General features: G+C 39.3%; 2 protein-coding genes across 2 annotated transcripts in view; one reads left to right on the top strand and one right to left on the bottom strand.

Moving 5' to 3' along the window:
- LOC119899324 (CD209 antigen-like protein E) overlaps positions 1-15,467 on the bottom strand; it is a 34,640-nt gene extending 19,173 nt beyond the window's left edge. Inside the window, exons 1-3 of the mRNA XM_038713851.1 lie at positions 15,273-15,467; positions 477-584; positions 202-387 (exon numbers count right to left, since the gene is read on the bottom strand). Coding sequence (XP_038569779.1) covers positions 202-387; positions 477-584; positions 15,273-15,420 — 442 coding nt within the window. The 5' untranslated portion in view covers positions 15,421-15,467. The remainder of the gene's footprint in view (positions 1-201; positions 388-476; positions 585-15,272) is intronic.
- A 1,199-nt stretch (positions 15,468-16,666) lies between these two features.
- LOC119899323 (asialoglycoprotein receptor 1-like) lies at positions 16,667-19,876 on the top strand. The gene is made up of 6 exons (XM_038713850.1): positions 16,667-16,890; positions 17,218-17,331; positions 17,414-17,638; positions 18,234-18,379; positions 19,155-19,255; positions 19,668-19,876. The coding sequence occupies exons 1-6, from the start codon at positions 16,704-16,706 to the stop codon at positions 19,834-19,836; spliced, it is 942 nt and encodes a 313-aa protein (XP_038569778.1). The 5' UTR covers positions 16,667-16,703; the 3' UTR covers positions 19,837-19,876.
- Positions 19,877-24,744: the final 4,868 nt, after the last annotated feature.

The raw sequence follows: 24,744 nt of genomic DNA, 5'->3' as shown, positions 1-24,744 counted from the left end.
CTACAGTGCTATTTTGAACTGTTATGAGTCAAATACACATATATTGCACACCACAGAGGAATGTAATGTTTTACACCACAATGTGTACACAATGTGTTAGGAGACACACTACTAAGTATGTAAAAATGATAATGAAGTGCAAGAATTTAAATATTACTTTGAGTGATTATAGTCAGCCAGAATAAAGAAAGAAATAATTACCTTGAAGATTTTTCTGAAGATCATTTGTCTCCATGGTTATGTTTTCAACTCTTTGTTGGAGGCGGTCTTGCTCTTTAGTCAGGTTGTTGTAACTGGTCTGAAGCTGGTCTAGTTCTTTGGTCAAGTTGTTGTAACTGGTGTGTAACAGGACCATCTCCATTTCCCACTCAGACTTGCCTTTGGTGACTGTTTGGCACATGAATAATGAATGAACAAACACTGTTCACCAACATCACTGTCTCAGTGCTTCATCAGCATGCTAACAAAGTACTCACACAGGAAAACCAGAGTTATGAGTCCAGTCAGGAGGAGAAGACACAGCAGACCCAGAAACACTGCAGCAGCACTGCAGGAACTCTTATTTACTCTTTTACCTCCAGCACCTGAAATTAGGAGAAAATATTTGTACTGTATGTAAACACTAAGCTGAAGAGGTAAGTCATACAGTTTTTGTTTTTTGGATTCCTCCTCTGACAGGAAGTTCCAGAGGAGAAGATCAAAGACATTAAACATTGAGTCTCCCAAGGTCTAAAGGGGACAGTATGATTCATCAGAACTGCATGTCGGGTGGTTAAAAACCACACCTGTGCACTGTAGGATTTTCGTTTACTTTCCGTTGCCAAAAATCACACCCACTTCATGTTATGAGATGGTTAGGAACAAGGGGTAAGGGGAAGAAAAGTTCCTTACTGATATAGTATGATGGACTGTATAAAAGGCTCTGACATTTGTGGGTGTCAGCCGCTTCTGTGGTTATGGTAGACTAAGTGTGTAGCTAGTGAGTTGACTATAGCGGGAACGGAAACATGTTCAATAAGCATAGTTTAGCCCACTTATCTGTGACAATTAGCATGTTTATTTCCTCCTGAATGATCCCGCTTCCAATATTCCATGTGTTGAGTTAATGACGAAAAGTAAGTGACAGTCACTTAGTTGTGTTTATGTTTCTGTATTGTAGAGTTACCATGTGTTCACATGTGGCCAGCGTGATGAGTGAGATTTCTAATGTTAGCACAATGTTCATGCTGTAAAACACTGCAGGAAATCATAAGTTAACTGGTGTGAGCCTTCTGATGTCTAAGTTACGTAGCGTATATAACAGAGTTAAGAAGAGTTAATATCGTGTTCATGAGACCATGTGCAGACGCTATTCTTTAGCAAGCGGCAACCTCCGTGTCTCACTTCCGATACCAATGCGAAGTATCTGAAACTGCAATTCATCGAGTGGCCACTTGAGGCTGGCTGCAAAAGGGAGTCAATCTCCATTGACCCCCATGTTAAAATTCCCAACTTTACAGCAGAATAAAACATGTTTACAGCCTGGTTCAAAAAATGGTTTTAGTGCAAATCGCTAATTTTGCCCTTCGTGACAACTATAATAATAATAATAATCTTTATTTGTAGAGCACTTTTCAAAAACAAGTTACAAAGTGCTTTTACAAGTGTAAAGACAATAATACCCAAAAGACAATAATACAAAAACTATACAAGATAAAACCAAGAAAACATTGAAAAGACTAAAATACACGTTTAAGATAAATATAAAATTAGTAAAATAGAATAAAATAAAAGGGATAAAATAAAGTCAAATAAGATCGGGAAAGGCTCTCCTATAAAAGTATGTTTTAAGAAGGGACTTAAAAGAATTCACTGACTCAGCCGACCTGATTTCCTCGGGCAGGCTGTTCCAGAGTCTCGTGGCCCTGACAGCAAACGCTCTGTCCCCTTTAGTTTTCAGTCGAGACTCTGGAACAGACAACAGACCTCTGCCCGAGGATCTCAAGGTACGTGCTGGTGTGTATGGGACTAAAAGTTCAGAAATATAACAAGGCGAGAGGCCATGAAGAGCTTTAAAAGTGATCAATACAATTTTAAAGTCAATTCTAAAACATACTGGGAGCCAGTGTAGTGAAGCTAAAATAGGAGTAATGGGGTCATATTTCTTTGTTCTGGTTAAAAGCCAGGCAGCTGATTCTGGACAGTCTGGAGTCGATCAATAGATTTTTGAGTTAAACAGGTGAAAAGGCTGTTGCAATAATCGAGGCGTGATGAGATGAAGGCGTGTAAAATGGTCTCGGTGTCCTTAAAAGTTAACATAGATCGAATTTTTGCTGTATTTCTAAGTTGATAAAAACATGACTGAACAAGTTTTGTGGTGTGCTGCTCGAAATTTAAATTACTATCAAACCAAACACCAAGGTTCTTTGCCACAGGCTTAATGTGATTTACTAGGGAACCAGCAGATGGAAGTATTTGATTTGCCATCTGCTGAGACCCGATGACCACGATTTCTGTTTTGTCTGAGTTCAGCTAGAGGAAATTATTTGACATCCAAAACTTCCTATTTGACAGGTAGGATGAAAACCATTCTAGGGCAGTACCAGAGATCCCCACCCAGTGCCTCAGTCTGTCTAACATTATGTTGTGATCAATGGTGTCAGAAGCAGCGCTAAGGTCCAGGAGTACCAGGACTGAGCACATACCTTCATCAGCAGACATTAAAAGGTCATTGGTGACTTTAAGCAGGGCAGTCTCAGTGCTGTGGTACTTCCTAAAACCAGATTGAAACTTTTCAAATATTTTGTTATTTTCCAGTACAGTGAGTAACTGTTTGGACACAATTCTTTCTAGAATCTTTGCAATAAAAGGCAGTTTAGAAATTGGTCTAAAATTATGTGGGAGGGAGGGATCTAAACCAGGTTTCTTTAAAAGTGGGTTCACGCAAGCCGTTTTAAAATAATCAGGGACACAACCAGTAGATAGGGAGCTGTTGAAAACAGAGATCAAATGGGGCCCAACAGAATCTATTACTTTCAGTAAAAACTTTGTAGCTATTACATCAAGTGGGCTGGAGGACACTCTCATTTGTGATACTGTTTTTAAAAGCTCAGAGAAGTCGATGGGATAAAACTAGTTAAAACTCTCTTGTTGCTGGTGAGGAACCTCTGAGTAAGAGGCCGCGGGGGTAATAGAGGCTCTGATTGACACCACCTTATTGGTAAAATAAGATAAAAACAATTCACAGTCATCATTACTTCCAGCTGAGGCACAAGGAGGGATTGGGTTTACCAGCTGATCCACAGTCTTAAACAGAAACCTGGGATTGTGTTTATGTGTAGTAATGAGTTCAGAAAAATAGTGTGTTCTCGCATCCTTAACCATGTTATTGTAGTTAATTAATAAATCCTCCAGACTGAGGTAATGGACTTGGAGATTGGATTTTTTCCATCTGCGCACTGCTTTCCTGCATTCCCTTTTTAGGCTGCGAATGCTGTCATTTATCCAGGGTTGCTTAATAGCTTTAGACGTAGGCCTAACCTTTAGAGGAGCAGTAATATTTAGTGACAAGCAGATATGATTGAAGTGATCGACCAGATTGTTGGTGTTGGAATCAGACAGGTGTTGGCTTTGGCTCTGAAAGAATGCGCAAAACTTTGAAACACTTTGTTAATTAAAAATGCGAGAACACACGGAGCTTGGTGAGGCAGCATGAGTAACAGGCGAATCGCAGCTAAAAACAATACATCTGTGGTCAGATATGGTCATGACCACTAATTCCACAGAGGAAATGCTGACACCCAGTGTAAAAACCAAGTCCAGTGTATGACCACGGTTATGTGTTTGCCCTTTGACATGTTGTTTGAAGTTAAAAGAAGTGGCCATATTTAAAAAGTCAGTTGCATTAACATTGGTGGGGTCATCAACATGAATATTAAAATCGCCACAAAGAACAATTCTGTCATAATTTAAAACCAGAGTAGATAAAATTCAGGAAGTTCTGATAAAAATCCTCCCGGCAGTTTTGGGGGGCGACAAATATGATAGGTTGCAGCCCTCCAACTTTAAGAGTGAGAACTTCAAAGGAGTTAAATTCATCACAGCGTACTTTATGACATTTTAAATTTTTCCTATACACGCTCACTAGCCCACCACCACGACCACTGACCCTCGGTTGACTAAAACAATCATATTGAGGCGGACACAGTTCAGCTAGCTGGCTATAGTCATTCATTTGCAGCCAGGATTCAGTTAAAAACATAAAATCTAGATTTGCAGACAAGATAAAATCATTTAAGATAAAAGTCTTACTTGACAGAGATCTCACATTAAAGAGAGCCATTTTAAATGAGGTTGTTCTGGGTGCTGGAGTTGGTGCAGTTGTCCTAATCCTTAAGAGATTACTATTATTTCTGTGTGGGATGTGCACATTTCGGTTTACTGGTCTATGCGTGATGATGACAGGAATATAAGTCTTTGGAACAGTGCTGGGAGCAGACATCTTTACATGCCAGCAGGTGGAGACAGTTGTTTGTGTCAGTGAGGCAGAGATCTGTTCAGTGACCGGTGGTGTGTCCAGGTGTGCTGCATGAATGATTAGTCATTCGCGTAAGTCATGTCTGGACCGCACCACATGCTGTATGTGAGCAGCTAACATTTCTGAGCCCCGTTTGTTTGGGTGAAGTCCGTCTGTCTTAAAAAGAGACATTCTTTGCCAGAAAATATTAAAATTATCCACATAAGACACACGGTGAGCCTTGCAGGCAGACTGGAGCCAATCGTGGAGGCCAAGGAGTCTACTGAAGCGGCCAGCACCGCGACCAACAGTGGGAATGGGACAAAGATAAAAACGGACTTTCCACACTGCTTTAAAAAGTTAAAAAGACGGTTAAAATCTGATTTTGTCAGTTCAGACTGCTGAAGAGCTGTGTCATTTGTTCCCACATGGACTATCACTCTTGTGATGGAGGACGGGAGCGATGGCATTAGGTCCTGGAGATTTTTTAAAATGTCAGCCGTGGTGGCACCGGGGAAGCAGTGAGTGGTAGCGTTGAAGAAACTAATGTTTCTGGTTATGGAGTCACCAATTATTAGTGTGGTTGGGGAGAAAAGAGGACGAGGAGATGCCGGTTGTGGGGTTCCAGAGCAGGACTGAGCAGAATCTGCTTCAACACTGCGTGCGGACTGAGGATGGAGTAACATACAGTAACATACCTGAGAGAAGGGCTACCCGACGGTGCAGGGTAGAGACGGCCTCCGGAGCGTCTGAGCACAGCCTCCTTCAGGATCCTACGTCGGGAAGCGGAGGTTTTTGACCGGGATGATGGCTGCCGATCAGGCCCAGTGGCAGACCGGCGGCCCAGTTGATTACCGTTTGCCGCCAGTGCAGGAGATGTAGCCGGTGAAGGAGATGCAACAGTGTCGGCAGGCACTGTCCGCCGAAAGAGATCCGTATCAGGGAGACTCGAAGCCGCAGGTGCATCCTCTGGATGGACCGGAGTGTCGTCAGACAGGGTTCCATAGCGGTTGGAGAGGCTGATGTGCGGAGGAGAGGCAGCCCCATCCAAGCTTCTCTTGCAGCCACGGACCACCACTTCAGACCAGGTTGACCAATGCTTCGGAGTCAAGCAGGAGGAAAGCCTGGGAAGGCGAGAGGGGTCCCATTACACGGTGTCCTGGATGTTAGCGGTTGTGCTAAGGGACACAATCTGTTTGGCTTGTACTGAAGCCACATCCATAAAGCCAGTCAGCAGGGAATCTTTCTCTTTGAGTTCCTCTGAAAGTCGTCGGATGTCTTCCATAAGGTCAGCAATCTTTTTTTCGCTTTCCTAAGGAGTGTGCAGTCCTCATGGGGCAGAGTTATGTCGTCTAGCATAGCCGCCGGAGCTTTGTTGTGGTCAGTAGCGTTGATGGTGTTTTTACAGTCATCTAGCTTAAAATCCATGTCGGATGACTAAAATCCTTGACCCACGTAAAACTTGGGCGCTCGGTCCGCCGTCTGTTAGCCTCACTCATCTACACTGAGCCATGAGGCTCAGCCTGTCGGAGCCTTTTGGACATTTCCTCATGCAGATACCGGACGAATAATGGCAGGCTGTGCAGTTCATTGGAGAGAGAACCTCCAGGAAATCCGTGTTCTACTTGGTGAGTCAAATTCCTGTATTTTATTTATGTGTTAACATTTAACAGGTATCGCTGTCCGCATATAGCTTGTTAGCATAACGTTAGCTTGTTACGCTAATTAGCCAGATACGAGCAGTCCCAAGCTGCTAAGTTAGTGTAAGTAAGTAAGTTAGTGTGTTCTAACCGCAGCTTTTAATGAGTCAAAGACAAGTCAGCAAGAAGAGAGAAGCCAAAATGTAACATTATTAGATTAACCTTAGTTTGTGATAATGCTTTGAAGAAAAGGCGTCTGTGTGAAGTGAGTAAAGGCTCAGCTCTCAGTTAGCTGACGTTATGTCAACGGTAACTTTTACTAACGATGTGAGATTTAGCTACGTCCTGTAACGGAATCATTAATCAGTTAGATACTAGTCAGATACTATTATAAGTGGCTGCACCTGATCCCGATGGACACAAAGGGTTTAAAGGCAGAGAGCCGAGGGAGGAGTGGCTGCGGTGTTCTGCCTGAAACTGTCACACCGAGGAGCACTGATGCCACTATTTGAGCTAGCTGTCTCTCCCGAGAAGAGCCGTGCACCTCCAAGTGTAACGTTACTGTTTAAAAACGATAACGTTATACTATTCTTTGTGGGGTTAATCAGTGGGGATGATTGATTCTAAGTACATATTAAATGCAGTTTAGAGTCATCAATAAGTTATTACACATCCTTGAGATTCAGAAAACAATCTGAGGTGATAACTGCGTTTGATCAGCGACGTTTCTGATAAGCTTAAGATGTGGATGCATAATTCGGCCGAACAGCTGTTGTAGGCTACCTGCAGAGATTTTCATCCACCTTTTTTGTCGCGTTATGCCTGCAGACAGCTGGGCTGGGCTGTAACTAGGGCAATGATTTAGTTAAGGCGAGAATTTAGGTGTGTGAGAGCCGCCTCTGAGTTTGTTTGGTGGGTTAGAATTTGCCTAAAAAGGTAGTAGAGTTCAATAAGAAATATAAAATAAGATTGGACTTCAGTAGTTATTGTTGCACAGTGTCCAGCAGAAACTTGTATATTGCACATATGAGGAAACGGTGTATTTCACATTGCCACCCCTAATTACTGTCACATGCCAGAGAGGTTATCATGCTGAGGCGATCTCAGAGTTCCGTAGCTTTATGGCACTTTGGAAGAAGCTGCTCAACTGTCTACTGTCTATTGTTGTCTTTGCCAGAGGAGCTGATTGCAGAACCCTCCAGATGTGATTAGCTCTGTCCAGCTCTTCAGGAGAGAACAGCTCCAGCTTCTATCTCTACAGCTCCTGCTTTTCTTTTTACTCACAACACCTGAACACTACTGATGTGAAATTATGACACTGGGTTCTTATTAACAGATTCTATCATTATAATAACTCAACACATTTCAAGTCATACAAAACTACTTTTAAATTTGTAACCTTTTAATATTGATGTTTTCATGAATGCAAGACAAGAGTCTAATTTATTCAACTATTGCTTTTGTATTAGGAATACTTTGTTATTAAGTGTATCAAACTAATTATACATAATAAAATCATTCTTCATTCATCATCAGTTTCATATTTTAATTTTAAATAGTGTGATCTAAACTTAATATATTATAGTTAACAGCTGTAAATGAAAATATTAAGATGTTATTTATAGGCTAACATTTTGCATATATGTTAGTAGCAAGTAAAAAATGAAAGGTTGATGTTGTATACTGTTTTATTTTGACATTTCTTTAAGAGACAAATGTGACATTGACTGAGAAGTTACTCTGTAGTCAAAAACAAAGAATTATCTGCACACTGAATAGTTTTGTAGCCCTGTAGGAGGTGCGACCTGAGAAGGTCTTGTGTAGTTTACATTGTATAGACTCACCTATTTACTACATGTGCATTCGGTCAGCTCTGAGACCTCAGAGTTTGCAAGGTCACAATAAAAGAACACCTAGTGGGATTCACAATTACTCTGTGCAGATCATTCTTTGTTTTAGCACTTACCCACAGGATGGTTTGGATGTGCCCACATTATTCTGTGTTTAAACTAGACTTATATCAGAGCCACAAACAAGGCTCTACAGCAGGGGTATTCAATTAGATTTCAAAGAGGACTAGTTAGAGAAAATTTCCTGAAGCAAAGGTCCGGAACATAAAAACGACGAACTTGCGTTATCATTCAGTACTATAACCTATAGTTGTATCAACACATGTTTTTAGTCAACAACGGACTGTCAAATAAAATAATATTTCAGTCAGTTTTCACATCAAACTGGAAGAATAATAAATAATAACTATTCAAATAATAAATTCTAAATTTAAGTAAACTAAATTAAAGTGCCTAATTTTTAGAAAAAATGTAATAAAAAGTGTAGCTTGAAGTGATGAAGTGTAGTCTTAACCAATTTTATAATAAACACTCAACACATCATAACAAATGAACAGCTGTAATGCCTCCCCTTCTCTTTCATTTCCTCTTACAGAGCTACCACTTTCCTACTTTCTGTTGTTCAGTGAGAAACGTGAGCTCCAGCTAGCATATTGGAGATCTATGAGATATTCTGGTTTTGAACTGCCCGTGGGAGGAATGTACATGTAAAAATCTATACATTCTTGATTAAAAGTCATGTGAAATCTCTTTTATCTTTCGTCTCCTCAATTCGGGTGTGTTTCCAAAACATCTCTGGTGAATCTCGCGGACTCAACTCGCAAGCATCGGTATGCACAGATTTGATTGGCCGAGCAGCGTCACATGAGACGATTGGAGCACATGCGATTGGTCTGTGAGTTTCCTGGTCCTCTAAACCAGTAAAGTAAATGCTAGAAAAGCTGCGCGGGTTAAAATAGAAACGCTCCGTCACGAGGTAGTAAGTCTCAATAATAAATGGGCTGTAGGTCGGCGGTCCGGAGAGGACGGCGGCTGGGTCCGGATCCGGACCGCGGTCCGCCTATTAGTGACCTCTGCTCTACAGGAACTTCAGGCTCTGTTAAACAGTCTATGGGTACCGGGTGTATGTCTCCTTATCTATCTTAAAGTATAAGGTAGAAAGTAAAAATACTCCTGCACAGACAGAAATACACTGCATAATTACTTATCAACATTTCATGTGAAACATGTTGGGAGTATTTTCACTTTTTAACTTATACTAGACTGGTGTTCTTTAGCAAGAGTTCAGCTTTAATGTTTCATGTTTTATCTGTGGTATACGATTAGCTTTTCAGTAAGTAGTAAAGACAGGGAGTGCTAATATATATAGAATTTATTAAAAGTGAACCATAAACCATATCTTTTTTTAAATGGATCTATGGTACAAATATGGACAGTATTTAAAAGTCAAAGTAAACAGAAAGAGAGAACCGGAGAGAAGGCCTTTCCACGTCAGTCCACCCCATCAGCACAATGAGGACTCCAGGTCGCTGCAGCTCTCTGGCACCAGGTGGGACATCTGATCCACAGTGTGGCTCTGGGAGGAAAATGTGTAATAAATTCTTCAGGTGATTCTTTAATAAATAGAATAGTGTGGTGAAGTTAATTTTCTAACGTAATTTAATTCAAAAAGTGAATCTTTGATATATTCTAGATTCATTACACAAAGTGAAGCATTTCAAATCCTTTTTGCTTTCATCTTGATGATTATGTTTTACAGCTCATTGGAAATAAAAACTCCACTATCTCAAAATGTATAAACATTTTAGAATAATTATACATTTCTGTATTACAAAATATACAGAAATCACTGGAGAAGAGCTCTCTAATCAGCTAATTAACTCTCTCAGTCTGGTTCTGATGCTCACAATGAACTTTTCCTCAGTATTCTAATTTTTTGAGATGGTCCTCTAAAAGATGCCTCAGTGTTTTAATGTTGACAGCACTATTATGTCACATACGTGGGAGAAAATGGAACAAAGGAGACTCTTTAAACGTTTTTATGTTGTCCTTTTAAGACAATTTTATATCAGCTGTCAAATGTCCAGTAGCCAAGACTAGCAACATTATTTTAGACTCAAAGTTTACGCCTTGAGTAGCAGATGTGGAGGCATCAGAACCTCAAAAACAGTCACAGCTAACTAATAGTGTGGTAGAAAGTGGTAGAAAAATATCCCCTTAAATATAAAAAGTACCTTTCTCTCACAAATGTCCTATTCCAGACAATAATCCCACACAGCCCTGCCGACAGCAGCAACGTTACTCAAAATAGCGGTGTGGGGAATTAATTAACGTGATAGCAGCCATGGCTAACGTTTTACAAGATATATAGCTTCCATCATGTAACTGAGGACTCTACCACTAGCTTATTACGTTTATTACAAGTAACATACTGAGGTGACGTCCAAATAAACGACTCGTAACCGCTCGTAACCAACAGTATGTCAATTGATTTGCTTGAAATTGATCGTTTGAGTTGTAACATTAACGTTAAGTAAACTTAAGATAATTAATAACTGATTCATAGTTAACTGTTAACGTCGGTCTCAACAAAATCCAACTTTAGTGTTGCAAAATAACGTTACCACATTTATATATTAAAAATCATTTAAAACCTTGTGAAGTATAATGTCAATAACAGATATGTGAGTTATTTTAATATTCTCCGGTCTTACCTTGACTGTAGCTGGTAATGTCGGTAAACTGGTATCAACACAGCCGCAGGTTCCAACCTCCACCGTACAGCACCGCAGAGTAGCATGTAGCATTAGCTCCTTAGCATGAGCTAACTCGGTCACGTCGAGCCAGGCGGGAGTGGTTTCAGCAAAAAGTCATCTCAGCTCCACCTACGACCCGCCTCTTTGCCCATTTTTGGTTATCTGGGAGTGACGCGCTGTGACGCGCTGCCAAGATGGCGCCGGCCAACTCCACTAATTTTGAGCTTCATAACAGCTCTTCAGAAACCAATGGGTGACGCCACGGACGCTGCGTCCATTTTTATATACAGTCTATGTTCTGTAGTAGCCTCGGCTAGCCAGAGGGTGTCGCCATTCCTCCTTATGTAAACCCCTTTTAATGCAGTCTATGATGTAAACTGGTTAGTTAGATATGTGAGGCTCCTTATATTTCCAAAGAGTAATATCCTCATTTATGTAATTGTAGATTTATGTTTAAAGGGGCATAGCAATGTTTTTTTGCTGGATATTGGAATGTTCTGATGAGTACTGCTGGAGCTCAATACAGTTAAAGGAAGAAATTAAATCTCCTCGTCTTCATTCCTGTGTCCTGACCGATACACCATCCTGTTTAACGTTACTGTCTGAAAACCTTGACGAACTAGCAGGGGAGCTTGTTCATTAGGGCAACTGGGACACACCGCCATGGCGGCAAAGGCAGGGGATATTTTTCTACCACTTTCTACCACACTAGTAATTAGCTGTGACTGTTTTTGACAGACAGTTAGGCTCTGAATATCGCCCAGATCTCTCTCATATCATGTAAAGGCAGTTTTTTCAATCTGCGGCCGTTGCAATGCAATCTATATGGGTTCTGGGATGGCTCACACTAACGTGTTTACATCATGAGCCCAGCAGCAGAGCTACACTTCTGCTACCTGAAAAGGAATCGGCAGTCCTCCAGCTTGTTGCTCTCACTACAACCAGTTTCTGTACAAAACGAACGTTCAGGCTGAAAATTCAACCGTGGTGTCGGGAGATGCAGCGACTTTAACAGCAGGGAGTAAGACAGTTTAAATAATACATGTAATTTGTTAAGCTATGAGGAGAGGAAAAGTCCGCTAGCCACTAGGCTAATTTATGCTCAGTAAAATGCCATAGGCTAAACTAATAATCTTGATAGTTATTATTAAGCCAAATTTTATGATTATGCTAAATGTGATTGTTATTAAGCCATGTTTTATATGTGTTGGTGAGTCAATTTAAAGTTAGCTGCACTTAACCTGCAACAATTATTTGATGTGTTGTTTTTTTCTTTTATTGCCAGAAACCGAAGAAGAAAGAGGAGGTGGCATGGCCATCACTGGCATCTTGTCAGAGGATGGTAAAAAGAAGAAGGAGAAGTAGCTAGCTGTTGGAAGCTCCGTCTTAAACCTGACTCTTATTCAGTTTTAATCCACACTTTTACGTTACATTTTTTATATATCTTTTATTTAGACCGTCCAGAACAAAGAAATATGACCACATCACCCCTGTTTTAGCTTCATTACATTGGCTCCCAGTATGTTTTAGAATTGAGTTTTGAATTATATTGATCACTTTTAAAGCTCTTCATGGCCTCTCACCTTGTTAAATTTCTGACCTTTTAGTCCCATACACACCAGCACGTACCTTGAGATCCTCGGGCAGAGGTCTGTTGTCTGTTCCAGAGTCTCGACTGAAAACTAAAGGGGGCAGCACGTTCGCTGTCAGGGCCCCGAGGCTCTGGAACAGCCTGGCCGAGGAAATCAGGTCGGCTGAGTCAGTGAACTCTTTTAAGTCCCTTCTTAAAACATACTTTTATAGGAGAACCTTTCCCGATTTTATTTTACTTTATTTTATCCCTTTTATTTTATTCAATTTTACTTTATTTTATATTTATCTTAAATGTGTTTTTTCAATGTTTTCTTGGTTTTATCTTGTATTGTTTTTGTATTATTGTCTTTACACTTGTTAAAGCACTTTGTAATTTGTTTTTGAAAAGTGCTCTACAAATAAATATTATTATTATTATTATTATTATAAGTAGGAAAGCAATACAGAAAATAAACCAAAAACAATAGAATATACCTTTTATATTTCCCCTTACATGCCTTGTTGTTTATGTGTAAATACTGCGCTTTATTCTTGATTTGTTGTTCCTAAATAAAAGGTTTGTCACAGATAAATCAGATGATTGTGAGTCATCCTTTTTTTCATTAATGCTAAAGTACAGTAGTTGCCTTTACATCCAAAGGTCTAAAGATCTGTTGATCTTAACTGAGAACAGTTCATTCATTGTAGATATTGACAATGAACTTCAGTATGTAGCCTAAGGAACAATCCTTGTCTTATAGCAGACTTGGACCATTGAATTGGTCACCTTAGCCATCATCGCAACAATTGACCCCCTGAGAGATTTGGCAGGAGCCACCACTGTGAACTAGCCCTACTTAATTGCCTCAATAACGTGCAGTACATGGTTTCATATAGTGGTTTAACATGCAGAGCTAAAACTTTAACAGAGATAATGTAGTCCTCCTTATTAGGTGCTCACTAAACAGAGTTTTCCGTATTGTGCTGTGTTAAGGCCAGAAAATCCTCCCATTCTTGTAACCACGATCATTATTAAACATCTGCGGACACCACGGATGAGGACTACTTCTGTTTATAGTACCTTATGTCAGCGAAAAAATCGGGAGGCATGCGGATATCTGCACAGATCCTGTGCGTACAGCCTCTGATGACGATTTTTTTGTAACACAGACCCTAGCCGTACTTCGCATATTCGTGGACATGGACTACGTTTATTTATACTACTTTCTGGAGTCAGCTTGGTGGACTTGTTCCACACATGCGCAGTACTTTGTTTGTTGCCCTTGTAGCATAGTGGAACAAGTCGGCAGGATTACAAACAATGGGAGGCACGCAGATGTCCACTCAGAGCCTACGCATAAAGCTTGATTTATACTCCTGCGTAAGGTCTACGTGTGTAGCTACGCCGTAGCCTACGCACGTATGCATTTATACTTGTGCGTCGGTGTGTCCGTCATTCTGCAATTACACCCCCAAACGCTAGTCGGCGCTACCACTATAGCGTCCACTGTATTAACTTTTGCTGGGCGAGCAGGTTAACTTCCGGTTTAGCCCTCCGCTAACGTGAATGAGGGGAAAATTGTAAACGTGCGGCTGGTATAGCCTTTTTATCTTTTATCAACCGACTGGATCACATTCTGATAGTGAAACGAGTCATTCCGCTCAGGTTGTGACAGTCAAATGTATTGATCCACCGTGTTACAGCCGCTGTTTTGGCCGCTAGTAAAAGTTACTTCAAAGTGCGGGACACTTCCTGTCGGCTCTGAGGCATTGCGAGGCTTCCCAGCCGACCAATCACAGTGCTTACGGTCCGCATTGCTTCGACGTGTAGTTACATTTTTGAGGAGGTGCATGTCAGGCTTTGCCGTAGGTTACGGCGTAGGGTAGGGGGTTAAGTGCAATTTTAACCCTACACAGAGGCTACACCATCGATTTGACGCATAAGTAACCCCTCTGATGACACGGAAAGTATAAACAACTTTTTTGTATTTAATTTCTCATTAAGAGTTATGTGCAGTCACCAACAGTAAAGTCAAATGTCCTCAAAAGCCAACTGAATAATGTCCAACAAAAAAGAAGTGTTACGTTATGTTTCTAAAAGTCGGTGTTCAAAGCTCCAGATCCTTGTTCATACAAACACAGCAATGTACAATAGAAACAATAAAGTTGCACTGCAGAAACAAACCCAACAAAAAATCTGCTGAAATCTCGTGAGAGGCGAATTGCAGGAAGACAACGGTGGAAACGTGCGTCAGAGTTGGAGAGAGGAGTCTGTTGTGTTGGAGTAACATTAGGGCAAAAAGTCTTGGTAGCAGTTCCTCTATGTACACAACAAACTTTGCTCGTTCGTTTCCACACGGCATCTTCCTGCAGCAACTTGCCTCTCCAATTCTCCAGGAGCGAGAATTGAGACTAGTTTCTTGTTAAAAACTAAACAAAGGGTGTCATCAGGAATCACTCATATGGATTCTTTCTATGATGTCAGACTCCTTACATAACAGTCTAAGCCTGTCAACGGCAAAAAGAAGCACGTTTTGTGGACTTAATTTTGACAGGCACAATTAACCTGATGGAATATATTGCAGCCAGTGCAGTTGGTTCGCAGCTGCAAGTTGAAGCCTGTTTCATGGCCAAACATGTTTTGTACCTACAAGTCATTTAATTTGACACCAATTTACATGAAAATATTTTCATGTAAATTAAAATAATAATTAATAATCAAAATTTTAATTAATTAAATTTAAATACAGAAATTATCCCTTAACGTCTTTGCACTCTACCTTCTTTACCCACACAAGCCATTTAAGTCTTTGTTTTCCTGTAGAAAAGTTATTTTAGAAAATAGTCTATTGTTTGTGTGTGCTGAAGTATAAAGATTATTTACATATTTTCATGTACCTGCAGTCAACATGCTATTATAGTGTGTACACATGTTAACCTGTTTGTATGTGTTCATTACCTGAGATTGCAGGTCCAGTTCTGTTTGGCTGAGTGTGGATGTTGTCTTTATTTGAATAAATACTTTCTGAAAAAATTTCTAAACTCTTCTTTTTGCCAGGATTTGCTGATGGTCTCTCTACATTAGCATAGATATCCAGTTGATCCATGATGTTCAGCTGTACTGACAGTTCAGTTTGGTCCTAAGTCTGGAGAGTGTGCTTCTGAAATGATAGACTACTAGTTCTGGACTGTCCTAAATAGACAGTGGCAGGAAGACAGCAGTACATTCACACATGTGACTGTACTTAAAAGGAAACTGAGCTGATGAGATGACCTTTCCAGTCTTTTGTTGCATGTGTATGGAGGTGCTTTCCATTTTGGTTAGTTCTGTAAACTCATTACTGCTCAAACGTGTGCACACATAAATATACAGCAGGTTCCAAAAGTCTAAAAAGTCTGCAGTGTCTAGTCTGAACAACTACTGCCCTGTGGCTCTCACCTCTATTCTGAAGTGCTTTGAGAAAGTGGTTCTTCAGCACATAAAGAACAACATCCCAGCCATCCAGCCCCTCACCATTTTACTTTCAGAACCAGCAGATCCACAGAGGTCTTGTTCACACTTTCCAATGGACAATGGTCTTTTTGGGATACTTGAAAATCTACCCATTTTGTCGTTTAGGTGTGAGGAAGTTGGCAGCCATCAATAGTCTTACTTTATAATTTTCAGGTACTATCAAACAATAAACTAACAACCATTGTAAAACAGAGCACAGCACATTGTTCACATGTGATTCTCTACTCAACAGGAAACTGTGGGATTAATTATTTTATTCGCTGCAGCTGCATGATTGTGCTTTACATTTTGTTTAGAGTGGCAAAATCTCTGAAATCTTATACTTCAGCTGTCATTGCTCAGAATGAATAAATTAATACTGAAATACATGTAGTGGTGGTAGAATAGCAAGAAAGAAAGAAAAAAGACAGGTACTTCCCAAACTTTGGCACACTTACCATGTGTCAAGTTTATCATTGTCCTGTGTAAATTGAATGACCACAGTTTCTGTTGTAACAGTACTGCTTAAATAAAACAGAAAAGGAAACAACCTTCACAGTATAGATAATGATGCATTACTCATAGATAGATGGATACTGACTAAGAAATGTACTACCACAATATAAGTAGTAGTTAGAGTAAATATAAGTGTAAATCTGGTGAAACTGTGGGGCTTTAAATTACGATGATTTATGACAGGACATCTTCTCTTCCAAGTTTACTTCAGTTATTTTCTTCCTCCTCTATTTTCTTCCCTTTTTATTTAAACCTGATGCAAAGTGACCTCTAATTACTTCCCTATTCCCTAGGGCTGCAGTTTGCTGATATAAATGCCAACATACTGTGATCCAAGCAAAACAGAGAACAGAGAACAATTAGGTAAAGTAAGAAAGCAGTATGGCTGAGGGTCTCTATACCAAGCCAGACCTCATCAGAAAAGTTAGATTTCAGACAGGTGAGAAGGAAGACAGAAACACAGAACTCTATGATAACAGCAGTAATGTGAGGATTAATCACAACAACTGGGCAGAGGGCAGTACGCCGCTGGAATCACAGGACAACACTACCGGGAACCAACAGAAAAGTCTGTCTGTCTGCATCTATCTGCCTGTCTCATATGTCCTATATGTCCTACATAGACGGGATACTGTATTTAAGATTACTTATATATGTTGGGGAAAACATTACATTACATTTTACATAGAGGCTTTTTGTTTTCGTATGAATTACAATTTTAAAAAATCAGACATTGTCATCATATTCATATTTGTTACATCAAAACTGTGAATGTACAATCACAGACTGCTTTAAGTCAAATGCAACGTTAATAGAATGTAGCATACTTTTAATGAAGCAGAACTTTTATTTTTATTAACTCTATTAAATCAGCAGTGTTTATTTGTGTCCTCAGCCACTTCAGTCAATGTAAGTTCAGGACAAAGGAATCTTTTCAGAGCTGTTGCAGTGTTTCTGCTGCTGCTGTGTCTTCTCCTCCAGATTGCAGTGATTGTCCTGATGGTCCAATGTAAGTCTTCCAAATTCATAGAGATTATATACAGTATGTGATACAAGTGACCTTTGAGCTTTTATGTTTGATTCTGTGGCAGTGATTCAAGACAAAAGCAACTGGAACATGGAGAGAAATCAACTGTGGATGGACAATGCCAACCTGACAAGCGAAAGACACAAACTACAGCGGCGTTACAGTGAAATGGAAAGTCTTAATCACTTCCTGACCCAAAATATAAGCCAGTTAGAGAATGAGAAAAAGCTTCTGCAGGCCATTAACACCAACCTCACCAAAGAGAGAGCTGAATTACAAACAAAGCTTGGTGAGTGATGTTTAATTAAAAGAATAGACATTTTGGAAATTACACTTATTCACTTTTTAGAATTAAGAATGAGGTGAGAGGATCGATGCCATTCTCATGGATGTACGGTAAATATATAGCTGTGCTGGATAGCTTATCACTGGAAACTGGAAAGCCCAGAACTGGGGAAACAGCTAGCCCATCTCTGAGTAACGCTTAAGCTCACTAATTTAAATACAATAGCATTTGTTTGATTTGTACAAAAATCAAATTGTAAATTGAGGTGTTATGTAATGCACTATTTCTTGACTGGGAGCAGTTGCTAGGCAACCATAGCTTCCCTAAAACGGCTGACATTTTTACTCTTGGACTTTTGCACAACCTATCATCTAACTCTCAGAATTAAAGTCAATCAGCATATTTCCCAGGTTTTTCTTTTAAGCCGCTGTTTAGATATTGATAGTTTTTTTAACTAATTTGGAAAGACGCGCTGGTCTGCAACATCGAGTAGCCTACAGCATATAGGCTACAAGTGGTATTTCTGCTTGATGTTCTGGATTGTGTTGTGTCTTTTATGTTGTCATGGGGATATATGCCATTTTGTGTCATTAAACAGAGACTCCATGCTGTCCTAACAACTGGGAAAAGTTTGGAAATAGTTGTTATCTAATTTCCACCGAAAAGAAAAACTGGAATGACAGCAGAAAGATCTGTAAAAATGTTAATGCAGAACTGGTGATCATATCCAGTATTGAGGAACAGGTGAGTGGACAATTTTTTTTTCTATCTCTTGAACCAATTGTTGTTGACTGAGTAGCCTACTATTTTAATATCTTCAGACATGTTTTCAAACACAGGAGTAAAGTAAACCTATTTTTTCAATAATGGATTAAGAAACATATGTTCAGTTCCTGTGATTTTAAACATGGTTGAAAAAAATTAAAAAATGGAAGAGGAAAATGAAAGCAGCAAGCAGTAATGAACGAGGCCGACTTTGTGATGTGCCGTATCCGTGGTGCAGTTACCAGTACCAGTATGTCAAGTGTGGACCACAGCATGAACATCTCCATGTACACTCTAGTTACAACAATTTCCTGTTTCATGGCAAAACATCAAAATTCAGCGCCATGGACACTGCCCTCAAAAAACTCACAGTTAGCATGCATTTTCATCAGTGTTTTCTGTGAAAGTCAATCCAAATAATTCTCAAGGAGGAGATTGTTAAAATACAGAGCCTATAAATGGCGGAAAATGGCCTACAATTGCACCTACTAACCCCAAAATGGCGGAATTCCTCTTGGGTTATTGTAGGAAACAAGTGAGCAAATAAGCCGAGAAAGTGTGACAGCATGATCAATACTAGGACCCTAAAACTGAAGCAGCCATCATTCATTTCATTATTTACACCTGTGTTTTTTTCCTGTGACATGTCCGAAGGGTTGGGGGGGCTCTTTTGGTGTACCTAATCTCTTTGAAAGGACAGAAAAGAAAAAGTGAGATATAACTGACTATAACTGCCACAAATGTCTCTTTGTAGAGATTTATGAGCTCATTTGGCCTGGAGACCTGGATTGGTCTGACTGATGAAGAGACCGAAGGAGATTGGAAATGGGTAAATGGAACAAGAGTCACCGAAACGTAAGACATTTTGTAAAATCTGATTTATTGACTGTCTCTGTGTTATATTCAAAATGCGCCTTCTTAATTAATTGATCAATTTACAATAAAGCCCACAGTTCCCAACAACGGCTCAGGAGACAAAGTCTGAATTCAAAGATTAAAGAACACAGATGATGAAGATATTAGATCTGTGTTTTATATACTGACAACGAAGAATTGATGTGTATGCAAGTTCTGCCCACAGTGAAACTGTGTGATATTGAGCATATTGTGCAGACACCTGAGCTTTCTGTGGTTGTTTCCATTCAATGTTCTGTTGATTATGTGGGCCATCAGAATAGCATGCTCTCAATTGGAAGTAAAACTCATAGATGTCAACAGTTTTGATGTCTAATTTTTAGCAATGGTTAAAGTTGTTGTTCATCCCCAGGTACTGGAGAACTGGACAGCCGGATAATAAAGGAGAAAAAACAAGTGAAAACTGTGCTGAGATTTCCATACAACAAGATTTAAAAAACTGGAATGATTTAAGTTGCACCAAATCATTATTCTTTATCTGTGAGACAACGCTTTTTAAAAAAATAAATAAAATAAAATAATTATGGTACACTCTTGGCTGATTCCATATCTTTTTGCTTTCACCGTGTAAAATACCAATAACATACTGCACATTCTCCTCCTTCTCTATGCATAAATAAACTTCTGTACTTGATTGATATTATATTAATTAATGATTTGTTGTGTTTGTGATGTAATAAAAAACAAACCACAAAATAAATACATTTTTCTCTTAAGAACTTATTCTAATTGTATGACTGAGTGATTTATTACATACAACATTACCACTATCAAGATTGACTAACCGATAAAAATGCTGATATACATCATTTATAATTTGCGTGTATATCAATCAATTTGATATTTACTTTAGTATTGTGAATGTATGTAGCTGAGACTCATTAGCTTGCTCATTTCCAATCAAATATGTGGCTGCAAATAACAAATCAGACGCTTTGTTTACACATTTTGTTTCATTAAAATACAGAATCTTGATTTGGGTCAGAAGGCTGTAAAATACAAATTTGTGGGTGAGTAATAAAATGGGTTGTTTCCTTTATTTTGTAACAACCATTGTATTTCTTTCTGGAGAAATTGCGGTGTGAATGCTGGCTGTTGAAGGCTGGCTGTTGAAGGCTGATGCTAAACTGGATTGCTAAACTTGCTAATCCCCCCCCCCCAAAAAAGCTCACTGTGTTCTGATTGGCCAAGATCCTGAAGCAGGATGATTATGCCGCTCAGCGGTAGAGACAAACTAAGCATAGGAGCTGCCAGTTGTTATTGAGGCTGCAGGCCTATTACCATATATGGAAAACGAGCTCTGTATGACATCAGTAAGAGCCAAGAGTAGAGCTTTGGCCACGTTTAACATAAACATCTGACATTGTAACATTATAGATAAGACAGAAAATATAAGAAGCCTAATAAGTCTCCTTTAATGCGTGTGTGTGTGTGTGTGTGTGTGTGTGTGTGGGTGTGTGTGTGTTCAGTGAAGAGGACACAAACAGGTGTTCAGAAAATAGCTTAACTTCAGAACAGAGGACCCAGTCCTGTGATCTTTAATCAACTAACTTACGTCACCAAGGTAACCATCTCTTCAATAGAGACAGATAGAAAAATAGAGACAATAGAGACAGATAGAGACTTTCTGTCAAACAAACCTCCACTGTGGCAAAACTATAGGTTGTATTGGTAAATTTACCCGACCAGCAGCAGCAGAAGGCATTTGTGAACAATGTGATATGTTTTTTGTGTGGATAAAGTAAAAAAAGTGAGCTCTTCTGCGAGTTAAAAAACTGGTACGTTCTGCTCTGCTCCAGAAATTTTGACACAAATTTATAATGGCTTCCAATGGAGGACTTGGCTGTCACTCTTGTCCTTTTTAAGGGCGCTGAGCCAAATCTATAAGTCCCAGGGATTTAAAAAGCCCACGTAAGGAACCACAACAAAATTTACTACACTTCTGGTGTAAAATTATGCATGAAGAGTTCAAATTTTGAGTTAAAGAGAAAAGTTTAATGTATTCATTATCCATATTAAAAAGTGAATTATTATCAGTTGAATCCAGTTTTATCCACTGTTGAGGAAATGATTATTTCAGCTGCATATCACAGTGCGTCTTTTTAATTGCTAGTGCATATGCATCAATACCAAAGTCATAGGTGCTTTTTATTGCTGCAGTTTAAGATTTAGGACAGGTTCTAACCTGTGTTGTCTGGGTCAAAGTCACCTGATCACTTAAACTCCTTTGCTGTATCTTCAGAAGCTACGGTTAAACTGAGGCATCAAGAGTGATATACAAGTGAAAACACTTGTATATATGGACTATGGATGTGCAGGGCTTTAATGTTGGAGTAGTATATGAGAGGAAATGTACTACAAAGTATGCCAATAAATCCACCAAACATGACTTTTGAAGAGAAACCTTCAAATATAGTTTTCTCTGTGGAAGAGGAAGAGGTTTGTAAAGCACTGTTCATTTCATTTATCTAAACGGTGTTGTTTTAAATCTATATTTATCATGTCCTTTGTTTCAGCTTCCCTACAGTTGCATTTTCAGTAACAATAAGTGGTCACTCAATCGTGATAATTTTTTGTAGTTGACTGCAAATCAAATATCAAAAAGTAGCTATCATGCAAATTTAAAAGGAACAAGCAGAAGCCCAAACAATAAGTATTTATGACTTCCTATTTTTTCAGCTCTTCCCTTTTTTTATATGCCAACATGGAGGTCCAGCCTCTTTCAGAAGAAAGACACAACTATTATATCAGGATTAAAAACAAACTTTGTTATACTGGGAGTACAGCAGTGAAAGCAATTCTTAAGTTGGGTCTTTGATGTCTGAAATGTCGTCGGATGACCTGTACGCTAAGCCTGGCATCATCATGACAAGGGAGTATGACAAGGAGAGTGTAGTGGACATCTATGTGAGTGCAGAAAGCCTGAGAGTGTATGACAACCCCTGGGTGGAGGGCATGTCACCAAATATACCAGCACCTACAGGGGCTCAGCACACAGGTATGGACATGACCAGCACCAAGCTTCAGTTTGTGGATTTTTCTGTGTGGTTTGGTAGTGTTATTTTGTTGCCTCTGAACACGTGTTTACATTTAATGTTCTTGTGTTTTTTGAATAGACACTTAGAGTTATCTACAGCTATACATACTATTTCATGTATTTAGTGTATTTTCATAGATGTCAGTATCCTAAAAGTTCTGAGCCTGATGTTGATTATTTATTTAAGTGTCTGTGGTCAGTGGGCGGAGGAATCATGTCAGAACTTCTTTAATGTTTCTGCGAGTGTTGTGTGTTCTCCTCCTGGCTGGGATCCTGGTCCTCATTTGTCTCGAGGTCCAAAGTGAGTTTTTCCTAATTCAGTTTGGTGTAAAGAAAATAGTTGATTACATAAAGACTGTAATATTCTGATATTACATGGGAATATTTAGTTGCTGTTTTGTTGTTCCTCTTGCTGCAATAGTGAAAAAAGACGGAGCCACTTGGAGTACAGAGAAAACCCAATTATTGGCAGAAATCGCCAATCTCAGTAAAATCATCGACCAGTTAAAAGCCAGTTACAGTGAATTCAATGAGTGTTGTGGTAAGTGAAATATTACCACTTCTATTGTATCATCTTTATTCATTGATGAGATGCTGTGTCTACAATCAATTATCACACAAGATCCTCTATGTTTCTGTTACAACAACGACAACGACAACGTATTTTTGTTTTTAAAGGAAACAATTTAGTAGTTTGGGAAACTCTTATGAAAAGTGAGCCAAAGCAATTGTAAAATACTGTAGTACCTAGCAAGAATTTCTGCTTTGTAAAAGGGCTGTCTCTCCCTTTGAAACACAGATCTGAAGCATGGGAAATGTAAAGACCAGGTCCGATCTGAATGTCCCTGATAAAGATCTGGGAATGGGTGGACAGGACACCGCTGACCACGGAGCAGTACGTGTTGGAAACATTATTGAGGATATTTTTCGAAGGATTTCTTTTGCTGGACTGTATCACGTCAGAGCAGGCATCCTGAATGAAGGACTTTTGATGACATTGGACAGTAAACAAGCATGCACTGACTGACGCTTTCAGATCAATCAAACTTTATTTATAAAGGACAAGTCATTCAACAAATGCATCTCAAAGTGCTGAACAGAGTTAAAAAGAACATATGTTTAAATCACAGCAACACAAGCGGAAAAGTAACTTTTATAAAATGCATGTACATCGTAGACATAAACTCATGTATTATAAAGTACACAAAAGATCAAAATAGGGGATTCTTAAGGATCTTGGGTTATACCTAAATCCTTTTAAAAATAACCATTCATTGAGCACAGTGTTAGTTCAGGCAGGCAACAAAGTCAAGCTTCACCTACAATCATAGCACATTAGCTGATGGCAGCCCATCTCAAAGCAGCTGACAGCTCAGCAAATTCCGTACAAGGCGCCTTATTTCAGATGCTTTAGCCTGCCTACTCTAGTTGCTTCCTCTGCAAGCAGCTTGTAACCCGCCACCACTCCAGCGCCTCCTTCCAGGCTGTGTCTGATTAATCAGTTTCTGTTATTATTGATCCTGCTCTGGTCTGTACTCCAGGCAGTCTTTGCTGCTGCTCTCTCTGCTCCATGGCTTTCCATGTAGGCACGTGGAAGGGCAGGGAGATCCCAGAACAGAGCCATACCGCCAAACATAACTTACTACAGAGTAAATATCAGCTTCTCTGATGGAATATGTCCTGATTGAAAATTTTCATTCCTCTGCCACTATGGAACGGTGATTCAACTTATTTTTACATTTTCTCCATCAGGTGCACAGGAGGCAATGTTTCACGTATTGCACACGTTTTATCAAATTCTGCATAGCTTACTGTATAAATATGTTCCCTCTGGCTATGTGTCCTCATTTTAGTCATGGTGTTTTTTGGTATTACACAAGAACAGTACCATTTACATAAGACGACTAGATTAATGGCCTGCTTTGTAAAATAAATGGATTTTTATTTTTGGAGGATCTCAAACTGCTTGCATGTTTTATTTAATCTTTTTTTGTCATTTTAGTTGTGTGAAATGAAATGCACTTTTTTCTGTCTGTGTGGGTTCAAGAGTGTCACACATGTTTTACATCAACCAAATGAAGACTGTGTTGTGATATAAAAGCCACAAGTTGAAGATGGAGATCATTGGGAAGTTTAAACATTTTGTGCCAGAAGAATTTACCGAATACAACAGAATATTGTGTACCCTGGTTACTACCTGATCTTGTGACTGCTTGCCCAACTGGACTTATTTCGAATGTTTTGTTCCCTCATTCAGCAATAGTATTATATTTCTATGTTAATTGTACATTGTGTTTGTTGAAGCAGTGGGTTGTCAGTGAAAGTTTGTGAAAAGGCTCAATGAATGTTAGTGCACAGCTTTTGTCAGAATGGTTTTGCGGCAACCACAAAA

This window comes from Micropterus salmoides, unplaced genomic scaffold (genome assembly GCF_014851395.1).
Source record: "Micropterus salmoides isolate LMB-PRFRI ecotype aquatic unplaced genomic scaffold, ASM1485139v1 Ms_hic_scaffold_12, whole genome shotgun sequence".
NCBI lineage: Eukaryota > Metazoa > Chordata > Actinopteri > Centrarchiformes > Centrarchidae > Micropterus > Micropterus salmoides.
The sequence above is the reverse complement of the archived record's forward strand: the minus strand, read 5'-3'. Positions and strand labels throughout refer to the sequence as shown.